We start from the raw sequence: 16,615 nt of genomic DNA, 5'->3' as shown, positions 1-16,615 counted from the left end.
TGCTCCCCTCAGCAGTATATTTCGTCAGTCTGTCTGTTCTGTTCCCCACTCTGGCTCTGGTGAATTCTCTCACCCTCCCACGCTTCTGACTGTACCCAGTGCTTGTATAAATAAATAAATAAATCTTTAAAAAAATACAACAAATTTAAACATTCCATGTTTAATTTAATATTGAAGTCTTTATCGTGTCTTATTTTCTTTATTATTACAAATTAATTTTTTCCAAGGCATTAATTAATATGTGATTAGTTGTCTGTTATTGTACCAAAAGGCCACTATATGCTAGTGGTTTATATTTTCAACTTGTGCTAATGAATTAATAGCTAATTACTACTTGAATTACTGCATCTGAGTAGATCAATAGTCTTTAAAGAAAAGAGTAAACAAACCAGAATCATAAATACGTTTGAATTTATAGTTTTTATAAATATAAGCTCTCATTTTAAAAAGAATAAAATTATTAGCTAAATACAATCCTTGGTCTACAGATAGCAGAAAAAAAAACAGAGACTGAGAAGGTGGTGTGATTTTTCTTAAAATGTACCATTCCTTTATTTCTACCACTTCCCTGTCCTGTATAGGTCTTTATTTTTTATAATTAATTGAAAATAAACCTCCCACCATGAAACCTACAGGCATAAACAGTGTGTATTTTAATGGTAAATAACTTTCTTCATCTCTACCTTAGTACACCAAATTATACTTTTCACATTGTTTATGTTCCCCCAAAGACTACATATTCTTCTAGACTAGTGATTCTTAGATATCAGAATCACCTGATGGGCTTGTTAAAAACATTGCCTTAGCCTCAGAGTTTCTGATATACTCAGTCTCGGTGGAGTTCAAGAATATGCATGTCTAACCAGGTCCCACATGATGATCTGGAGACCAGGTTGAGAATCACTGTTCTAGAACAAGAATCCTATCTTACTTTCACTTAGTTATTGTATCATTTATTGAACACATATTACACTGTGTCAGGGCCTTAAGATGCTCTGTCTCTAGTACTTACACTGCTCCTGAAGTGAAGGTGCATCTTATTACCATTTCGCCCATGGGAGACAGGATGCGCGCTCACACTTACACAGGCAGTGACAAGGCAAAGCTGAAGGTCAGACTCAGGTCTGTCTGCTTCCTGGGCCTCAGATCCCCATGATAGGGCATAATTTCCTTTAGTTGTGTATTCTCAGCACCAAAGCCTTCCATCTGCATCTCTAATAAGTGTTTGTTGAATCAATTTGCGATCCACATTGACTAGAAATAGGTAATGAGAGTGCTCGCAATTCCTGAATGAAGGAAAAAGGAGATACTCTGGTGAGGAGGAAATTGCATCAAATGCCTTTTATTTACCCACATTTGGTATTTCAAAGTATTTCCTACTCTATATAATTTTAATATTTGACTGTATAATAAGGAACAATAAGTATGCCTAAAAATTGGCACAGCCTGAAGAGTCTTTGTTCCAAATTATGAAGCCACTTTTCGTAATCAACTAGGAATCTCTTCCTCAGCTGCCCTCTGGTTTCATGGTTGCCCTTTGAGATCGAAAATTAGCTCTGTGAGTAATGTTCTTGTATGTTAATAGTATAATGAAATAAGCACCACTTCAAGGATGATTTTCAAATATCCTCCCAGAATTACCCTACTTCCCGTAGCTAGAAACTGTCTCATTCTGCTCTTGGGACACTTAAGCCAATCACTTTCATACTTTTTTCTTTTCTCTTTTAACTGTTTAGTGTGTAAGACTTGATAGGCTTTTTTCTGTCTGCTCTCCTCCAAACCCCCTCAAAGCCCAATTCCCCTAATGCACCTTTCTGCATCCATTGATTAAGTGGGGGTGGCTATTTAAGCGGAATATCTGGGTGGAAGAGTGAACGCGAAAATACAGACGTCTTGTCCTTTATCACATAAGAGAATAGGAGGCAGCTGGACAGTCCTGGCCCTATCACTTACTGACAGACCTTGCACACTCACTCAACTGGTTTCTGGTTTTCTTCCTCTTTAAAATGGGGATATGCAACTTGTAGGTTTTTGAAACAGCGTATAGATAAAATGTACTCAGTGTCTTTTACCTGATGGCTGTTTAATAATAATGGTTGCTATGATCATCTCTAATCCCTCTGTAGGGAAAATGAAGTTGATCAGGCCTTTGCACCATCAGCTTGGTGGCTGTCACGGGCAGCCTTGATTTTGTTAATGTGGAGGGAGCATCAGTGTGGGACACATGCAAGTGTGCAGACCTGAGCCTAGAGGTCAGGGCTAGAAGGGCGGCATTACTCAGAGACAGCTACAGTGAAACAGCTACCAGAGGAGGAGATCAAGAGAGAACGCCAGAGAAAGCCCAAAGAAAGGACCATATGGAGATTTGCAGGGACCTCATGTTGCTCTCCTTGCTGGCTTGTTTCCCCTGCTTACCATTAAGACTTGTGAAAATGATGCTAAGGGCTCCAAAATTCTTCAAACTGTTGGAACCCATGGTGAACTTACCCGGCCTGGGATGGTTGCAAAACACTATCCTTGCTTCTTCCTTGTGTTTGGATGGAAGTTTTGCCTGAAAGAGAACTGTTTTTGTGGCTTTGTGTAGGGTAAGGAAAAAGTATCAGGCTTTTCTGCCCTCCCGCCATCAGGATAGATGATGGATCCTTGCGGTCCTGATTGCATGCCTGATGGCGGACACCTGGAGTAGGGTGTGGGCCTAGGTAGATGGGATTCACCTGGGCAGAGATGGGGCTTTTAAGGGCGGCGTCACGGGGACGCCAGCAAAAGCTAAAAGAGAAGCCGAGAAAGAAGCAGCAGAAGCCGAGAGAGAAGCAGAGAAGGCCGGAGAGCCCAGATAGAGTGAAGACTTGCTGGTTCTGTGGCTGTCACGGGCCAGCCTCCTGGTCCCCCAGCACCCCTGCCTGCCCTGTACCGGGTAAACCCCAATAAAAGACCTGCAGAAACTACTGGGGACTCTGACTCCTCCTTTACCTGGTCTGCTGGACCCCAGAAAACCTGCCCTCTGGTCTTCCTGGACCCTACACTTTGACACCTCCTTTCATTTTGTTCACAGCCATGTCGGCCTCTCTCTTCTCTCAGACACTACGAGCCACTTGACCTATTGGACATATTCATGTTTAAGGTTTTATCTCCAATAATTATTGACTATAGTTGCAGGATATTTTATAATATCCTGGAGAGTACCAGCAACATCTGATACATATCCCTGTTTAAATTGGGGTTCCTAGAACTTCCTGGGAGAGCCTGCTAAAGATTCATTGCTATGATTTTTAAGCCCTTGGACCTATAGAATCTATACTGATCTGGAGATATTTTTCAAATGTCTTACGAGTTGTAAAGAGACAAAATACAAACATGACAATGCCGCTGAAAAGTTAAAACATATACTTAATGGCAACTTAAGAGGTTGTTTGTCCTTTTAAATCTGTATAACTGTATATATGTGTGTGTGTGTGTGTGTGTGTATGTATATATCACTGTAACTTCTGACAGAAATGAAATCCCTAGCCATAGTTAGAAACAAGACAACTAATAATACTTGGTAAAGCAAGAAAGGAATCTTTGATCAAGAAAAATAAGGCATTCTACCTGAACAAATTTCAAATGGAGCCATTTAAAATGAAATTAAGTGGCACTTAACCGGTTTGCAAATTGGGACTTATTTATCTCAGTAAAATGATTCAAGTCTTGATTTATCTCTAAAATTGTCTTTATTATTACATTTAATTATACTAGAAGATTGTTAAAGACTTGTAGGTTCTCGCTATCCATTTAACTGGCACTTTACACAGACAATAATTGAATATTGGAAAGAATAACTTGATTTTCCAAAGAAATATGTCTCTAATATTTTCCCCTTTTTATTGCAGAAATTGAAACAAGTTGAAGAAACAAAAGAAGATCCTGAGAATAGATTATCTAAAATTTCCCTGGAGTCATTCAATAAATATAACAGCAATACAGTGATTTTATTAGAAAAAGAGAAGAACTCTTTGAACAAGGTTGAAGGACAAAAGGAAGAAAAAGAGAAAAATGAAGAGGCATCTTTGAGTAGCTCAGATAGGCCTGGGGTGGACAATTTGGAATCTTTGAGTGACTCTTTATATGATAGCTTCTCTTCCTGTGCAAGTCAGGGTTCAAATGATGTATAAAGTACTTTTTTTTTCCCTTAGTGAGCTGAAATGCAGCACTTAGGAAACAGGGGTAGGGAGAGGGGAGGTGCAGATGACAGCTGTGATCTATTGCAACACCAGAGAGCCTACCCTGTCAGATTCACAGCAAGCAGCTCTGGAACTTGCTTCTCTGACAGGGCAATAAAGAAAGCCTCCCATTTGTTGTGTTTCATGAGGATTAAAAGTAAACAGGCCCACGATACAGAAGTCTTAATTTTGCACTTTTTTTTTGAATACTTGTACAGAAGTTGTAAATTTTTTGGACAGGAAATTATATTTGTAGCAAAAAAAAAAAAAAAAGACAGCAATAAATTGAATCAGTGCCATGCTCTTGAAATGATGTACTAAGTCTTAGAAGTTGATAATATATATATTTTTTAATTCCAACTAAAGTTTTTGTTTAGTTCATAGTCCTAGTTCTCAAATTGTTTGTTTGTGGGTCCACTCTGGAAACTTAAAACAGGACCTGCCCATAAACCAGAGGGCTCATTGTAATCTCCATCTCCCAATCTCAGTTTGATGTAAATTTTCATTCTACTGCAATTTCAGATTTGTTGCCAGAGATTTGGGTTCTGCGATAAGTGTAATTCTCCTTCTACTGGAGTGTAATACTGATGGAAGGGATGTGTATCAGAAGTGACCTAATTCTATTTTCAATAGCTGGGTTCTCCCTAAATATGCTCTTATATCCTCTTTTACTTAGTGCTTCTCTATAATTCTCAACAGTATTTGTTGATTCTTATCTTCCTGCTCTTGTTATTAAAATCTGAGCAATCTAGAAATGAAAGCAAATTTCTATTTGCAATGTTCACTTTTTAAAAAATAAAATGGTTGGTGCTATGAAAAATTCTTACTTTTTAATATCGTTTTTGCCTATAAAATGTTTATATGTAAGGATAAATTCTATTTTAAAGGTAATGTGTATTTTTTCTAGACGTGAACTATTTATAATTGCTTTTGTACAGGAGCTTGTAAACTAGGCATAATAGAAATATTTTTAGGATCTCTATGGTTACTTTAGTACACATTTGTTTCTTTAAAGAGTATTGTATGACCAGTGTTATTTGGTTGATTCGTGCAATTTGTTATAATTGAATTTTGTTATCTTAAGTGAAAATAATGTAAAGTATCACTGTCTTTCAGACTTTTAAAAATTCTTTTGTGTCATTTCTGAATAAATGTCATATCACAATTGCACCCTCTGAAAACTTAAAGAACTTGTTCTGCTTAAAGAACTTCGGCCTTCAGTTACTTGAATCTCACACACGCTCCAAAGATGAATTCCCGAAGGAATAAATAAAGTGGTGCCTTTTGCTCCAGAGATAGTAATTCAGCCAACCTTAAGATCAGGGTCTGCAGACAAGCAAGTAATGGTCAAAGATTTCAGTCTCCAGAGGGCTTAACCAACTAGAAATGAAAGGAAGAGGGGAGCAAAGGGAGAGAAGGAGCTGGAGGCAGAGAGGAAAGCATCTCTGCTGAGGAATTACAAGAAAGTCATTTAAGCCCATTTCCAGATCTGCTCTGCTGGCAGGATTGGGAAATAAATGACTAGCGTGCAAATCTTAGAGAGCTTCCTCCAAGAGGTGGCCCGAGGAGTAGGGGGGCAAAGTATATGACGCTATTTCCACAAAAATGGATGTTCCCTAGGGGCTGGGGGGCGCAGAAGTGGGTGCGCGCGGGATGGAGGCCATGATGCCAGGCGGGAAAGCGGCCTCCCCAACCACCTGCTGCAAGGCTCCTTGGGGAGGGAGGCGCAGGTGGCGCCTGAAGTCCCGGGAGTACTCCAGGTGAGCTGCCTGGCCAAGACGGGCGGCGTGGAGGGGAGTGGGGTCGCGGCCAGCCACGGAGTCCTGCGCCGGGATGGCGCGCAGGCGAGGCCGCGGCACTACCTACTAACAACCCTTGAGTCGGACCAGAGCAAGAAGAAGCTGCCGACATTTTGCGGGAAGAGGTTAAAGAACAACTTCTTTCACCCCCATTTGCTTTCTTGTGGGAGCTGGAGACGGTGGTCCCCGTGGCGGCCCTTCCCTGAGGTAGGGACCGGGGCGCGCGGGCACACGACAGGAGGGCGGCCCGGGGCGCGCGCCAGTCAGGCAGGGGCCCCTCCGCGCGCCCGCGCGCCCCGCCGCAGCTGCAGCCCGGACCGTAACGACCGAGGGCTCCTCGGAGGGCGGCGAGGCTGCCCGCACACCCTCGGGCGCCAATGCTGTGCAACTTTGCGGGTGCGCTGGAGCGCGTCCCGCCCCCTCCAGCCGCTCGGGGCACTCGGCTCAGTTGGGGGACGGGGCTTGGCGGCTAGGGTGCCGGCGCGCCCCTGCGTGCGGAGAACCCGCGGGGCACGCAGTCGGGCCGCGCTCTGCACAGGTGCGGGCGATCAGCACCCGGCCGACCCCGGCACCTGCTGCGCCCGCCTCGCCGCCCGCCGGCCTACGCGCTCCCTGGCGCCCGGCGGCCGGTCCCGGGGACGTGCGGAGGCGCGAGCGCGGGGCCGCGGGAAGGGGGTGGGGACCTGGGAAGACGGTCCCGGCCTCCCCCGCCCGCCACCCCCACCCCAACTCGGCAGCCGTCACGTGGTGCCTGAAGTGGGAGGTGGGAGAGCGAGACTTTTTTGGGTGCCGGGAATCGCCGGTGGTGCCTTCAGTAGTTCCTTGGAGACGCCGCGCGCGGCCCGGCGGCGCGAGCAGGAGGAGCGGCGACCAGCGGCCGGGCGCGGGCGATGCGGGCGCCGCGGGAGGCACCTGCGGCTCCTCTTGGCGGCGGCGGCGCGGGCCCCAGCAGCCTCGGCAGCCACAGCCGCCGCGGCCCGGCCGGTCCCCGCCGCGCACGCGGCCTCTGAGGCGCCTGCCCGCTCGGCCCCGCGGCTCCGGGAGGATGTGGGTCCTCGGCATCGCGGCAACTTTCTGCGGATTGTTCTTACTTCAAGGTAAGCAGGCGAAGGCGGCGCACCCGCTAGACGTGCGCACCCCTTCTCGCCGCCCGCCCTTTGGGGTCCTGGGCACCCGCCTCGGGGCCGCGCTGCTCAGGGGGTGCGGGGCGGGAGTCCGGCGGTGGGGAGGCTGCCCCCGGCGCTCGGCGGCGAAGTCTCCAAGTCCCGCGCTGCGGGGGAGCTGGGAGCGGCGGGGTTGCGGGATTCGGGGTGCAGTTGCTTAGGCTGCAGGGTCGGGAAAAGAAACTAGCTTGGGGGGAAAGAAAGGCTCTGAATGGTACAGGAGCTTCGGCGAGGGAGAAGGGGCGACAGCCCCGGAACCCCTCCAAGTTGCCAGGCGTTTCTGACAGCCCGTGTGAGTGGCGCCGCCGACAGGTGAGCTGGGGCGCGTTGGGCCGCCTGTGGCCGGGGCGCGCCGGGGCTGGGGTGCTGCGCTCACGGCGCGACCGGTGATGTGCTGGGAGTGGGGCGCGCGGGGACCCGCTAGAGAGCCCGAGAGCTGCGGGCACTAGGGTTGAACAGCACTGGCCGGTCGGAGCGGAGCAGCCAGGCTGCAGCGGTGAGAAATGCAAAGGCGTCTACCTCCTCTCCGCACGCCGACCCGCTGCCGGCAGAATTCTGCGGAGCTGGGACCCCGACCGGGACCCTAGCCAGATGGCCGCCCCGAAAGCCTGGAGGAGCGGGGTGCGGTGTCGCGCGTGCACACGCCGGTTCCCGCTCGCCGCGGCCACCCCGGCTGCCGCAGACGCCGCTCGGAAACGGTCTGGGGACTTTGGGCAGCGTCTGGCGCTGCCTCCCGGGTGGTCACTCGGGAGCCTCGGAGCCACAGCACAGGAATGCTGACTTCAACATGTAAATACATTTTAAAAGGCGTGAATGCAGTCGCGAATGGTGCCAGATAGTAATTAAGTAATTTGTAACTTATTAGCAATGAAGCACATTCTTTGGCGTAGGCTGGAGCTGATGCCTGTGCCTGGAGCTGCTTTGCTCTGGGGGCTGTAGACCGCCCTCCTGCTCTCAGCTTCGGTGGGGAAAGCCTAGGTGGGGTGTTGGGCGGACGCTTTGTTTCTGGACCTGGGGTCCCGGGGTTGCAGGTGGAATTCCACTTCATCAGACGGGATCCTTGGCCGTCATCCGCCCCCTGCCGGCTCCCGCCACTTGCGCCCTAGTGGAAACCCTGGAGCGCAGATTATGGAGCTTCCCAGCGCCTCCGCAGTGACTGGCTGCGTGCGGGACGGTGGTGGTCCCCGGGGTAGTTTCTGTGAGGGCTGAGTCTGACGCCGGTTGCATCTGTCCGCAGGCTTTGCGCTGCAGATCCAGTGTTACCAGTGTGAAGAATTCCAGCTGAACAACGACTGCTCCTCCCCGGAGTTTATAGTCAACTGCACGGTGAATGTTCAAGACATGTGTCAGAAAGAAGTGATGGAGCAAAGTGCAGGTAAAGGGCCGGCAGCTTCTTCCTCCCTTGAACGGGAGTGAGGAGACCCCTAAATTATAGGGAAAAGGACTGGTTTTGATTTAAAAGCACATGCACTGGTTATTGCAGATTTACTTATACAGGGCTGGGAAAATGAAGCGTTCGCAGCTATTTTAATTTCATTAGAGTTAATTATCAGGGTGTCTTCCCAAGGGACTTGGGAGGAGCCGTGCATTTAAATCAGTGGCTCTCTGTATATTTCCTTCCCTCACTTCCCTCTGCTAAAAACTGAGGAGGACACTGGGAGAGATACAGATAAGCAACTCCGGGCAGCTAGACACTAGCCTGTGAGCAATGTCAGCCTGAAATATGAAGCTAGTTGAAGTTCCCAGAGGTCAGAGCTTGAAAAATGTGCTTTGTCATAGAGCCACGTCGTATTTCTTTGACAAACACTACAGGATCTTTATTTAATTTTCAATCTAATGCATCAGATTCCAGGTACAAATGGCCAAGATCTTTCAAAGCAATCTAGTTCCCTGACCCACAGGGAACTAGCTGCCAGCTGGCTGAGGAGCTAGGGTCTGGATTTTATGCAAGGGAAGACCAGGGTGTTGTGAGAGCAAACCTTGCTCCCTCCAGCTGACCAGAATCTCCTCACTTCGGTGGAACTCCCCAGTGTTCCCTCCCCCACAGATAGTCCTACCAAATTCAGAGTTCCCTGGGAGGTGCTAAAGCTCCCCTTTAACAGAACTTTGGGGAAATTGGTAGATCTAGAGCTTCAATTCTGAGGTGAAACCTGTTAAACAGAGACTTGGCCATTTAAGTAAGGATAGTGAAAATATGGACAAGAGCATCACATAGGGAATGATACTAAATAAAACAAATCCCTCCGCCTCTTGGCTGTGAGCATCTCCCTTTGTAGAACCAGGTGAAGGGATTAGAAGTGATTGCTTTAATCAGCAGCCTGGGGAGTGGCAAATTAATCCAAGGCCTAATTTTCAGGCCAGCACCTTGGGAAACTAGTTGCTTCTCAGAAAGGGGCCTGGAAATGCTTGTTGCTAACCATACAGTATTTGGGGAAGTGGATTGCTAGTCCCTGTGCTGTGATGTATATGTGTAGTTTTAAAGGTTGTTCCTTGTCGGACATTATCATCCTTGAAGTGGATTCTTTCCACTACACTCATTCTTTTGGAAAATCTGACACTTTCCAGGTTCAAGACTATCTTGTCCCAGAAAAAGTAGCATCTATTGGTTTGTCATATGGGCTTTTACAAACAATACAAAGGCAAGACAAAACAAAAGCTAGTGATGATTTTTTTTTTTAATCTCCATGAGGTAGGAAAGTTCCTTGCCTTCTTTTTATGGTTTATTTCTAGTTTGATGCCTTCATGGTCAGAAAAGATGGTTGATATGATTTCTGATGATTTTTTTTTTTAAATCAAGGTTGATATGTGTGATTCTGACAAATTGTTTCTTTTCTACTCGTATTTCCAACCAGAGTATTTTACCTAAGCAGAATTTTACTGCACTTGTCCCTGATGAACTGCTGTGATTTTAGTCAGAATCACTCTGACCACTTTATTGTTACTTTCAAATATTTGTAGCTTTCTTCTAGGTAGTAGTTTAGAGCCAGAAAAAAAATGGGAATGTACTATGGACACATTAGGAACTTCTTTCAAATCCTCCAGGCCGCTCCTTACCTGGGTATCATGATTTAGAACCTGGGATGTGGTTAAGACAAGGAGAGAAAAGATATGGCATAAAAAGCATCCTTTATTCTGAGGGACATTTCTTTCATTAAAAATATTAATTATGAATACCACACATTCCATTTTCAAAGCACTATTTTTCATCTTCATTCTCGCCTCCAAGCCTCACTGTAAAAAGGCAGAGTATTAGGATGATAATAGGATGGCTGTCTGGTCTACAGGTACCTTGAGCACCGAATGCACCAGGCCTGAAGTTACATGGTCAAGGTGGGCCCCTTATCTACAGAACAGGTTCTCCATTCCAAAGTGTGGAATGTCGGTTGTGAAGTTTGACAAACAAATAGTGAACTCAAAGGAAAATCCAGTGGGAGGGAGAAGGAATAAAGTTTGTGCACATGGGGACAGGATATTCTGAGCCAAAAGTCAACAGAAATCATCTGGATGCACCTTCCTGCGTCACACTGAGGGAGGCTGATACTTGCAAGCATTTCCATTTTCATCTCCATGCAATTGTTATAAACCAATAAATTTAAGTGACTATGAACCCTGCTCTTGGTGGTGGAGCTGAAGAGCCAATCTAAAACTGATTGTTAAGTGACCACAGTGGAGTTCAGTCATCACAGTAACAAGCGCTGACTGTTCTCCTGTACCCTGCTCTTCAGGGTCTTTCCTCAGCATTTTAGGTGGAGCATCTCATAAAACCTGCTAGTCCTCTTTTCACATCCTTGTTTCTCCGGACCACGGGTCACCAGCATTTAATTCTATCATAGGCTCAACTTCTACACTCTGGAGAAAGTAAGCCGTGCCTGTTAAGTGACACTATTAGAAATCAAAGCCAGACTCTTTTTGTTTGGTCAATAACATTGTTCTGAGAATCTCAGTGCCTTAAACCTGAAAGTGTTATGGAGCAGCCCCGATATAAAACGGGTTGCCTGGCTGTGGGTCCTCACCCGCGTGCTTAGAAGGGACTTATTAATACTCCACTACAGGCACACACAAAAGGTTAATAAAAGGTTTATTTACAAGGGAAAGGGAAATGAGGAAATGTACAACTCAGGGAGAAAATAGGGAAATAAAGTCTTTAATGCGTCTGTAGGGTCAGGACTGGCCACAATGCAGACCGGGTAAAGGAGGAGTCAGAGTCCTCAGTAGTTTTGCAGGTTTTTTATTTGGGGTTCACCAGGCATATGGCAGGCAGGGGTGCTGGCTCGGGGACTGGGAGGCTGGCAGGCCTCCCAGCCCCCAGCAAATCTTCACTCTATCTGGGCTCTATAGCGTTCGTTCTGCTGCTTCTCGGCTTCAGCTTCTACTGCTGCTGCTGGCGTCCCCGTGACGCCGCCCTTAAAAGCACAGTCTTAACTCAGCTGAATCCCATCTACCTATGCCCACACCCTGCTCCAGGTGCCCGCCATCAGGCATGCATTCAGGACAAGGATCCATCATCTATCCTAATGGCGGAAGGGCAGAAAAGCCTGACATTTTCTTTACCCTACAGCGTCCTACCCAATCCGACAACCTGGAAACCCAAAGGCACTCCGAGACTGGCCGGGTGCTGCGAGCTGGCGGAGAGCCAAAAAAGGGAACCCCCCCCCCCAAAGCCTGTGTGTCTGGTTTTATACCAAACCTGGCTGCTTAACCCCACCCTCAGGTCCCAACCACCTTCCCTTTGGTGGTGATGGTATTTGTCTTTCCCAATGTCCTGATGGCTTTGGTCTGGAGTGGGGGTGGAGTCCACACAGCCTGTATGGAATTAGCTCAGGACATCCTTTCCCCCTAACAATTGGACCAGTGACTTCTAGTTACAGGTAGTAGTGCCGGCAACCAGGTGCAGAGCAGTCAGGGCAGTGAATCTTTACTCTGTTGGCTCTCGTGGCCCTGCCTCTCTAGTCACATGTCCCCTCATAGCCATTCTCTGCCACAGCTGTCCTTTGACGCCTCCCTTACTGCCTTGGCCTCCAGGCCCAGGTGTGCCCACTTGTGCACGCCCACATCATACTCCAGGTGTCCACAATCAGGCACGTGTGCCTCGCACCCACGTGCCCCTCCTGCTTTAGCACAATCAAGGTGATAGTCAGAGGCCACAGTGTAAAAGCCTGACCAAGTCACTTAGCCTACACAGGTGCACCTGGGAATCTTCCTGGAGTTTTGTTCAAATTCATAGCTGCCTCCCTATATCCCTCATCCCCCTGCCTGCTGAGAAGCCAGTTCAGTCAATCTGTAGCTTACCTAGCCATAGTCTTTTATTAGCCCCCCAACTGACTCTGGGGTGTCCTGAGTTGAGAACTGCTGATCTGGACCAACTTTTTGTGTTGTAGAGGAAAATAAACACCAGGAAAGTTAGCTCTCTGGTGCAGGTCCACCAGCCAGCTGTTACTAAGAGGCATCTGCTTCTTGCGCCAGCACCTCTTATAATAAAGGTGCCTGGCCTCCCCGGTGGCGCAGCAGTTGAATGCTGGGTTGCGAAGCTGCCCACAGCCTCTGCAGTACTGGTTCCATCCCCGGCTGCTCCCGGGCCACTGTCCCACATGGCACGCAGACCTCTCCTGCTGCCTGCTGCTCCCCTCAGCAGTGTACTTCGGTCCTTCTGCCTGCTCTGCTCCCTGCTCTGGCTCTGGTGAATTCTCTCACCCTCCCACGCTTCTGACTGTACCCAGTGCCTGTATAAATAATAAATAAATCTAAAAAAAAAAATAATAAAGGTGCCCCTAGGTTTGCCTGAAAAGATAATCCAGGCAGTGTTAAGGACTTGGACAGTTTTCATGGCTGCCAAATTCATCTAACAGGCTTAGTGAGCTGGTGGAATGGTGAGACCACAAAGTGGATATAGAAAGAAAGAAAACCAATCAGTAGGTGTTTTAAAGTTTGAGTGCTGTGTGCACTGGCATTTTTCATGGGTAGAGACAAACCAGGGTTTTCAACAGACTGGTTTTAATGAACCAAGCAAGTTTGATATTAAACAGTAACGAAAGACATTCTCTTTCCAAAAAATACCAGAATGCAGTCTGCCCAGGCCTTCAGTTAGCCCTACCTGGATTAAGTCTGCAACTCAGCTGTTAAGAATTTTTGAGGCAGGTACATGTAATTTTCAGTTTGGAAGTACATTTAAAATGAACCTTTACTATTCCCCAAAGTGGCATTCCTATTAGATGCTGAGATGATTTTTCCTGCTGCTCTTTATCCCCTTGGTCATTTCTGGAGTAAGAGAGCACATGGGAAGGGAAGATTTGGTTCTGCTCCTTTCATTGTCCTTACTAATTGATATTTAAATGTTTGCATAAGGAATAACTTGTTCTCATGAGCTCTCTGCTTAATGAGTTGGCCTCTACTTACCAGCACCCTTGATAGTGACATTTCGTTTGCCCTTATCATTGCACTCTGCAAAATATTTCAAATATTGATTTTCATTTCAGAAAAGATTCCTCCCCCCATATGAATTTTTAAACCAGAATATAAAGAATGTGAATTTGCATTTGTTTGACAAGGCAATCTTGTAATTAGAGTTTTTCCTCTTGACTAGATACAGTGAAAGGGGCATAATTTAATTTTTATAGACTAGCCAATTCCTGCCCTTAGTAAAATATAGCTCTGTCAGTGAGCAAAATGTTACAGGTTCTCCTAAACCTTATTTAAAAGTTAAATGCAGTATATTGAAAGAAAGTTCATGGTCTGAATCAGTAACCTAATCGATCTCTTCACCCATCCTTTGCAACATGCATTAATCTATTTGTCTGTTTTGCAATACGAGAGTTACTGATTTATATGCCATGGTGCATCTATATTGTGGATGTTCAAAAAATGGCTGTTTTCCTTTTAGATTAGTAAGTTGCTCATTAAGTTGGGCAGGGAAGGCTCTGTGCCTTGGATAGGTTAATTTTACGCCTTGTTTTCTTGTGAACTAAATAAGGGATAGCAAGAGAGGATTTGATGTCCCTGTAATAATCAGTCACCCACTCTTAGTAGACGGAAAAAAGAAAGCTAACTGTGGCCTATGTTTTCTCAAGTCTCTGCTCTGCTTAATTTCACCAAGATTTAAAATAATAGACTCTAGTGCATCCTCAGGGTAGGTAGGCTAGGCAGGTTGAAGGGCAAGTTCTGTGAATCAGTATTCTAGCTTAGTTTCTTTAAACCTGGATTCTTTTATTTAAGATGCACATATACACACACGTGTGTGTTTTTATGTTTTTGCCAGTTTATATTTGCATATGCATATATAATCTTTATAAGAAAAACAGAAAATAGTAAGTCCTCCTTGCAAATACTCAGATCATAAATCACTTAATATATATTATATTGTAGGCACAAAGACACTTTCTAACATTTTTTTCAGAACAGATTTGTTAGGATTACCAGTGATACTCGATTTGTTGATCTTCTGGGGTTCCTTGTGTGCCCCTTATCTTTTCCCCTGCCAGTCTTCTCCTCTTATCTCCATTTTTGACATCCCATTTCAGATCTTACTTTCTCATTCTGGAATCCATTTGGAATCAGATGGCCAAGAATAGAGTAAAATAAACCAAAAAATCTAAAAATTACCACAGTTTAACTTTGCTGAGGAGATGTCAATGAATTAAAAACTCTAAAATTAAAAATATTCAGATGTCAGTAAAGTTATCCTCATACATTAACACCAGCCCTGCTAGAAAGATTTCTGGGTCAACTTCAATCAAGTTATGAATCACACAAGCAAAGATTCTTTGCAATAAATGTCGCTATCACTACCTCCTTTCGGCAGGACACTAAAAGAACGCCTTTCTCTTCAGGGCAAGACATGTTGCCCATCAGTGTGTTCCCTTGATTCTTGAGCAGCATCCATCTCTTTCAAGTGGCAGGCAAAGCAGGCCTCTGAGGAAGTATTTGGAGGGTGAATATCAAATGTCTTTAGTCCCTTCAGCTCTCCTGTAAGTGAAGCGTTTGTTTATGTTAACTTTGAGCTGAACAAGCAACCAATACTGACCTCCATCTCCATAGATGAAACGTTTGCAGATTGATCTGGCTCTCCCATCACGCTAATTCCTCCCAGTACGATTTCATGAAAGCTTCCATCATTGATGGTTTTCCTAATGAGTTTAAACAGAGAGGCTTCAAAGCTAGTTGGGTTTTTTTTTTTTTTTTCCCAAGAGAAAAATGAAACGAAGAATGAAAACAAAACACCTCGTTTTCTTTGAACTTGGAAAAGGAAATCTGCTTCCCTTACATATTCCTGAAACAAAAAGACCAGAATGCACAGCTCCCCTCTTCCCCCCGCCCCCCCTCTTGTTCTCTCTCTGGTTCCTCCCTCCTCCCCCATTTTTTTTTTCTTCCTTCCTTGCTCTCACTTTTTCTCTCATACTTCTGGAATAATTGGCAGATGCTAATGCCCAAAGCTGGCACAGATTTTTAGCACACTCTGCTGAAAGACTCAACACCTCAACTCATTTTTCAGTTGTCAAATAGAAAGGGTATTCGCCTTCATTAGGGGAGAGAACTCGAATGTTCCAGGCCTCCCATGCCTGGTAATTTTGAAGAGGTTACTTAATGTCCCAGGGACTTAATTTCCTTCCCTCTAAAAAGTGGAAACAGTTTTGTTGTGTGATCCAGCAAGACAGAAATACTATCAAAATAACCATCATACAGAATCAATCCTAAAAATGGAAACCTGCTGGACAGCTCACAGGAGGTGCTTCACCCACTACCCCTGCTTGCCCACAAGTCTCCCTCTCACTTACTTTGCACATACACTCGACAATTCTCAGATTAAGGCAGTCCTTGAATTTAACCTTTAACTCCTACGGTAGACTCCTTATAATCAGCATAGAAGGTTCACAGTGAGCTAATATCCTTACCTGAAAATTGGTGAATCTGAGGTTCAACAATTGGCTCAAGACCACAGAGCTGACGGTACCCAAAATCAGATACTTTCTGTTCCCCAGGGTATTTTCAACCCCTGGTATGCCATTTTTCTATTTATAATGCTTTTTTCTTTTTTGCATTTTAATGACAATATTATTGGCGTCACTTACATTCCGTAAAATTCACCCTTTAAAGTGTGCAATTCAATAGTTTGCTTTCTTAGTAAATTCATAGAGTTGTGAATATACTCTAATTCCAGGGCATTTTTATTACCCTAAAAAGAAATCCAGTGCCTGTTAGCAATCGCTGATCTAGAAAGTGCTAATCTACTTTCTGTCTCTTTGGATTTGCCTATACTGGACATTTCATAAAAATGGATTGTACAGAACGTGGCTTTTTGTGAGTGACTGCGTTTACTTAGAAAAATGCTTTCAGGTTCATCGGTTTCACCTCCCATTCTGAGATTAGGCTTTCTTCCTGCTTGCGCTGCGATCAGAAGCAGGGAGGCACAGGTTTGGAAGAGCTCTAAATTATAGAGTGGGATGGAGTGGGGCTTGGTTGT

At 45.6% G+C, this 16,615-nt stretch overlaps 2 protein-coding genes across 3 annotated transcripts in view; both read left to right on the top strand.

Annotated features, from left to right (window-relative positions):
- NCKAP5 (NCK associated protein 5) overlaps positions 1 to 4,151 on the top strand; it is a gene marked incomplete at both ends in the record, with an annotated part of 781,067 nt that extends 776,916 nt beyond the window's left edge. For both annotated transcript variants that reach the window (XM_084239032.1, XM_084239031.1), the window contains one exon: positions 3,870 to 4,151. In XM_084239032.1, coding sequence (XP_084095158.1) covers positions 3,870 to 4,151 — 282 coding nt within the window. The remainder of the gene's footprint in view (positions 1 to 3,869) is intronic.
- A 2,733-nt stretch (positions 4,152 to 6,884) lies between these two features.
- Positions 6,885 to 16,615, top strand: part of LYPD1 (LY6/PLAUR domain containing 1) — a gene marked incomplete at its 3' end in the record, with an annotated part of 37,405 nt that continues 27,674 nt past the window's right edge. The window contains exons 1-2 of the mRNA XM_084244117.1: positions 6,885 to 7,095; positions 8,399 to 8,536. Coding sequence (XP_084100243.1) covers positions 7,044 to 7,095; positions 8,399 to 8,536 — 190 coding nt within the window. The 5' untranslated portion in view covers positions 6,885 to 7,043. The remainder of the gene's footprint in view (positions 7,096 to 8,398; positions 8,537 to 16,615) is intronic.

The sequence above is a fragment of the Talpa europaea genome (assembly GCF_964194135.1).
Source record: "Talpa europaea genome assembly, chromosome: 1".
NCBI lineage: Eukaryota > Metazoa > Chordata > Mammalia > Eulipotyphla > Talpidae > Talpa > Talpa europaea.
This window is presented reverse-complemented; position numbering and strand designations above follow the sequence as displayed.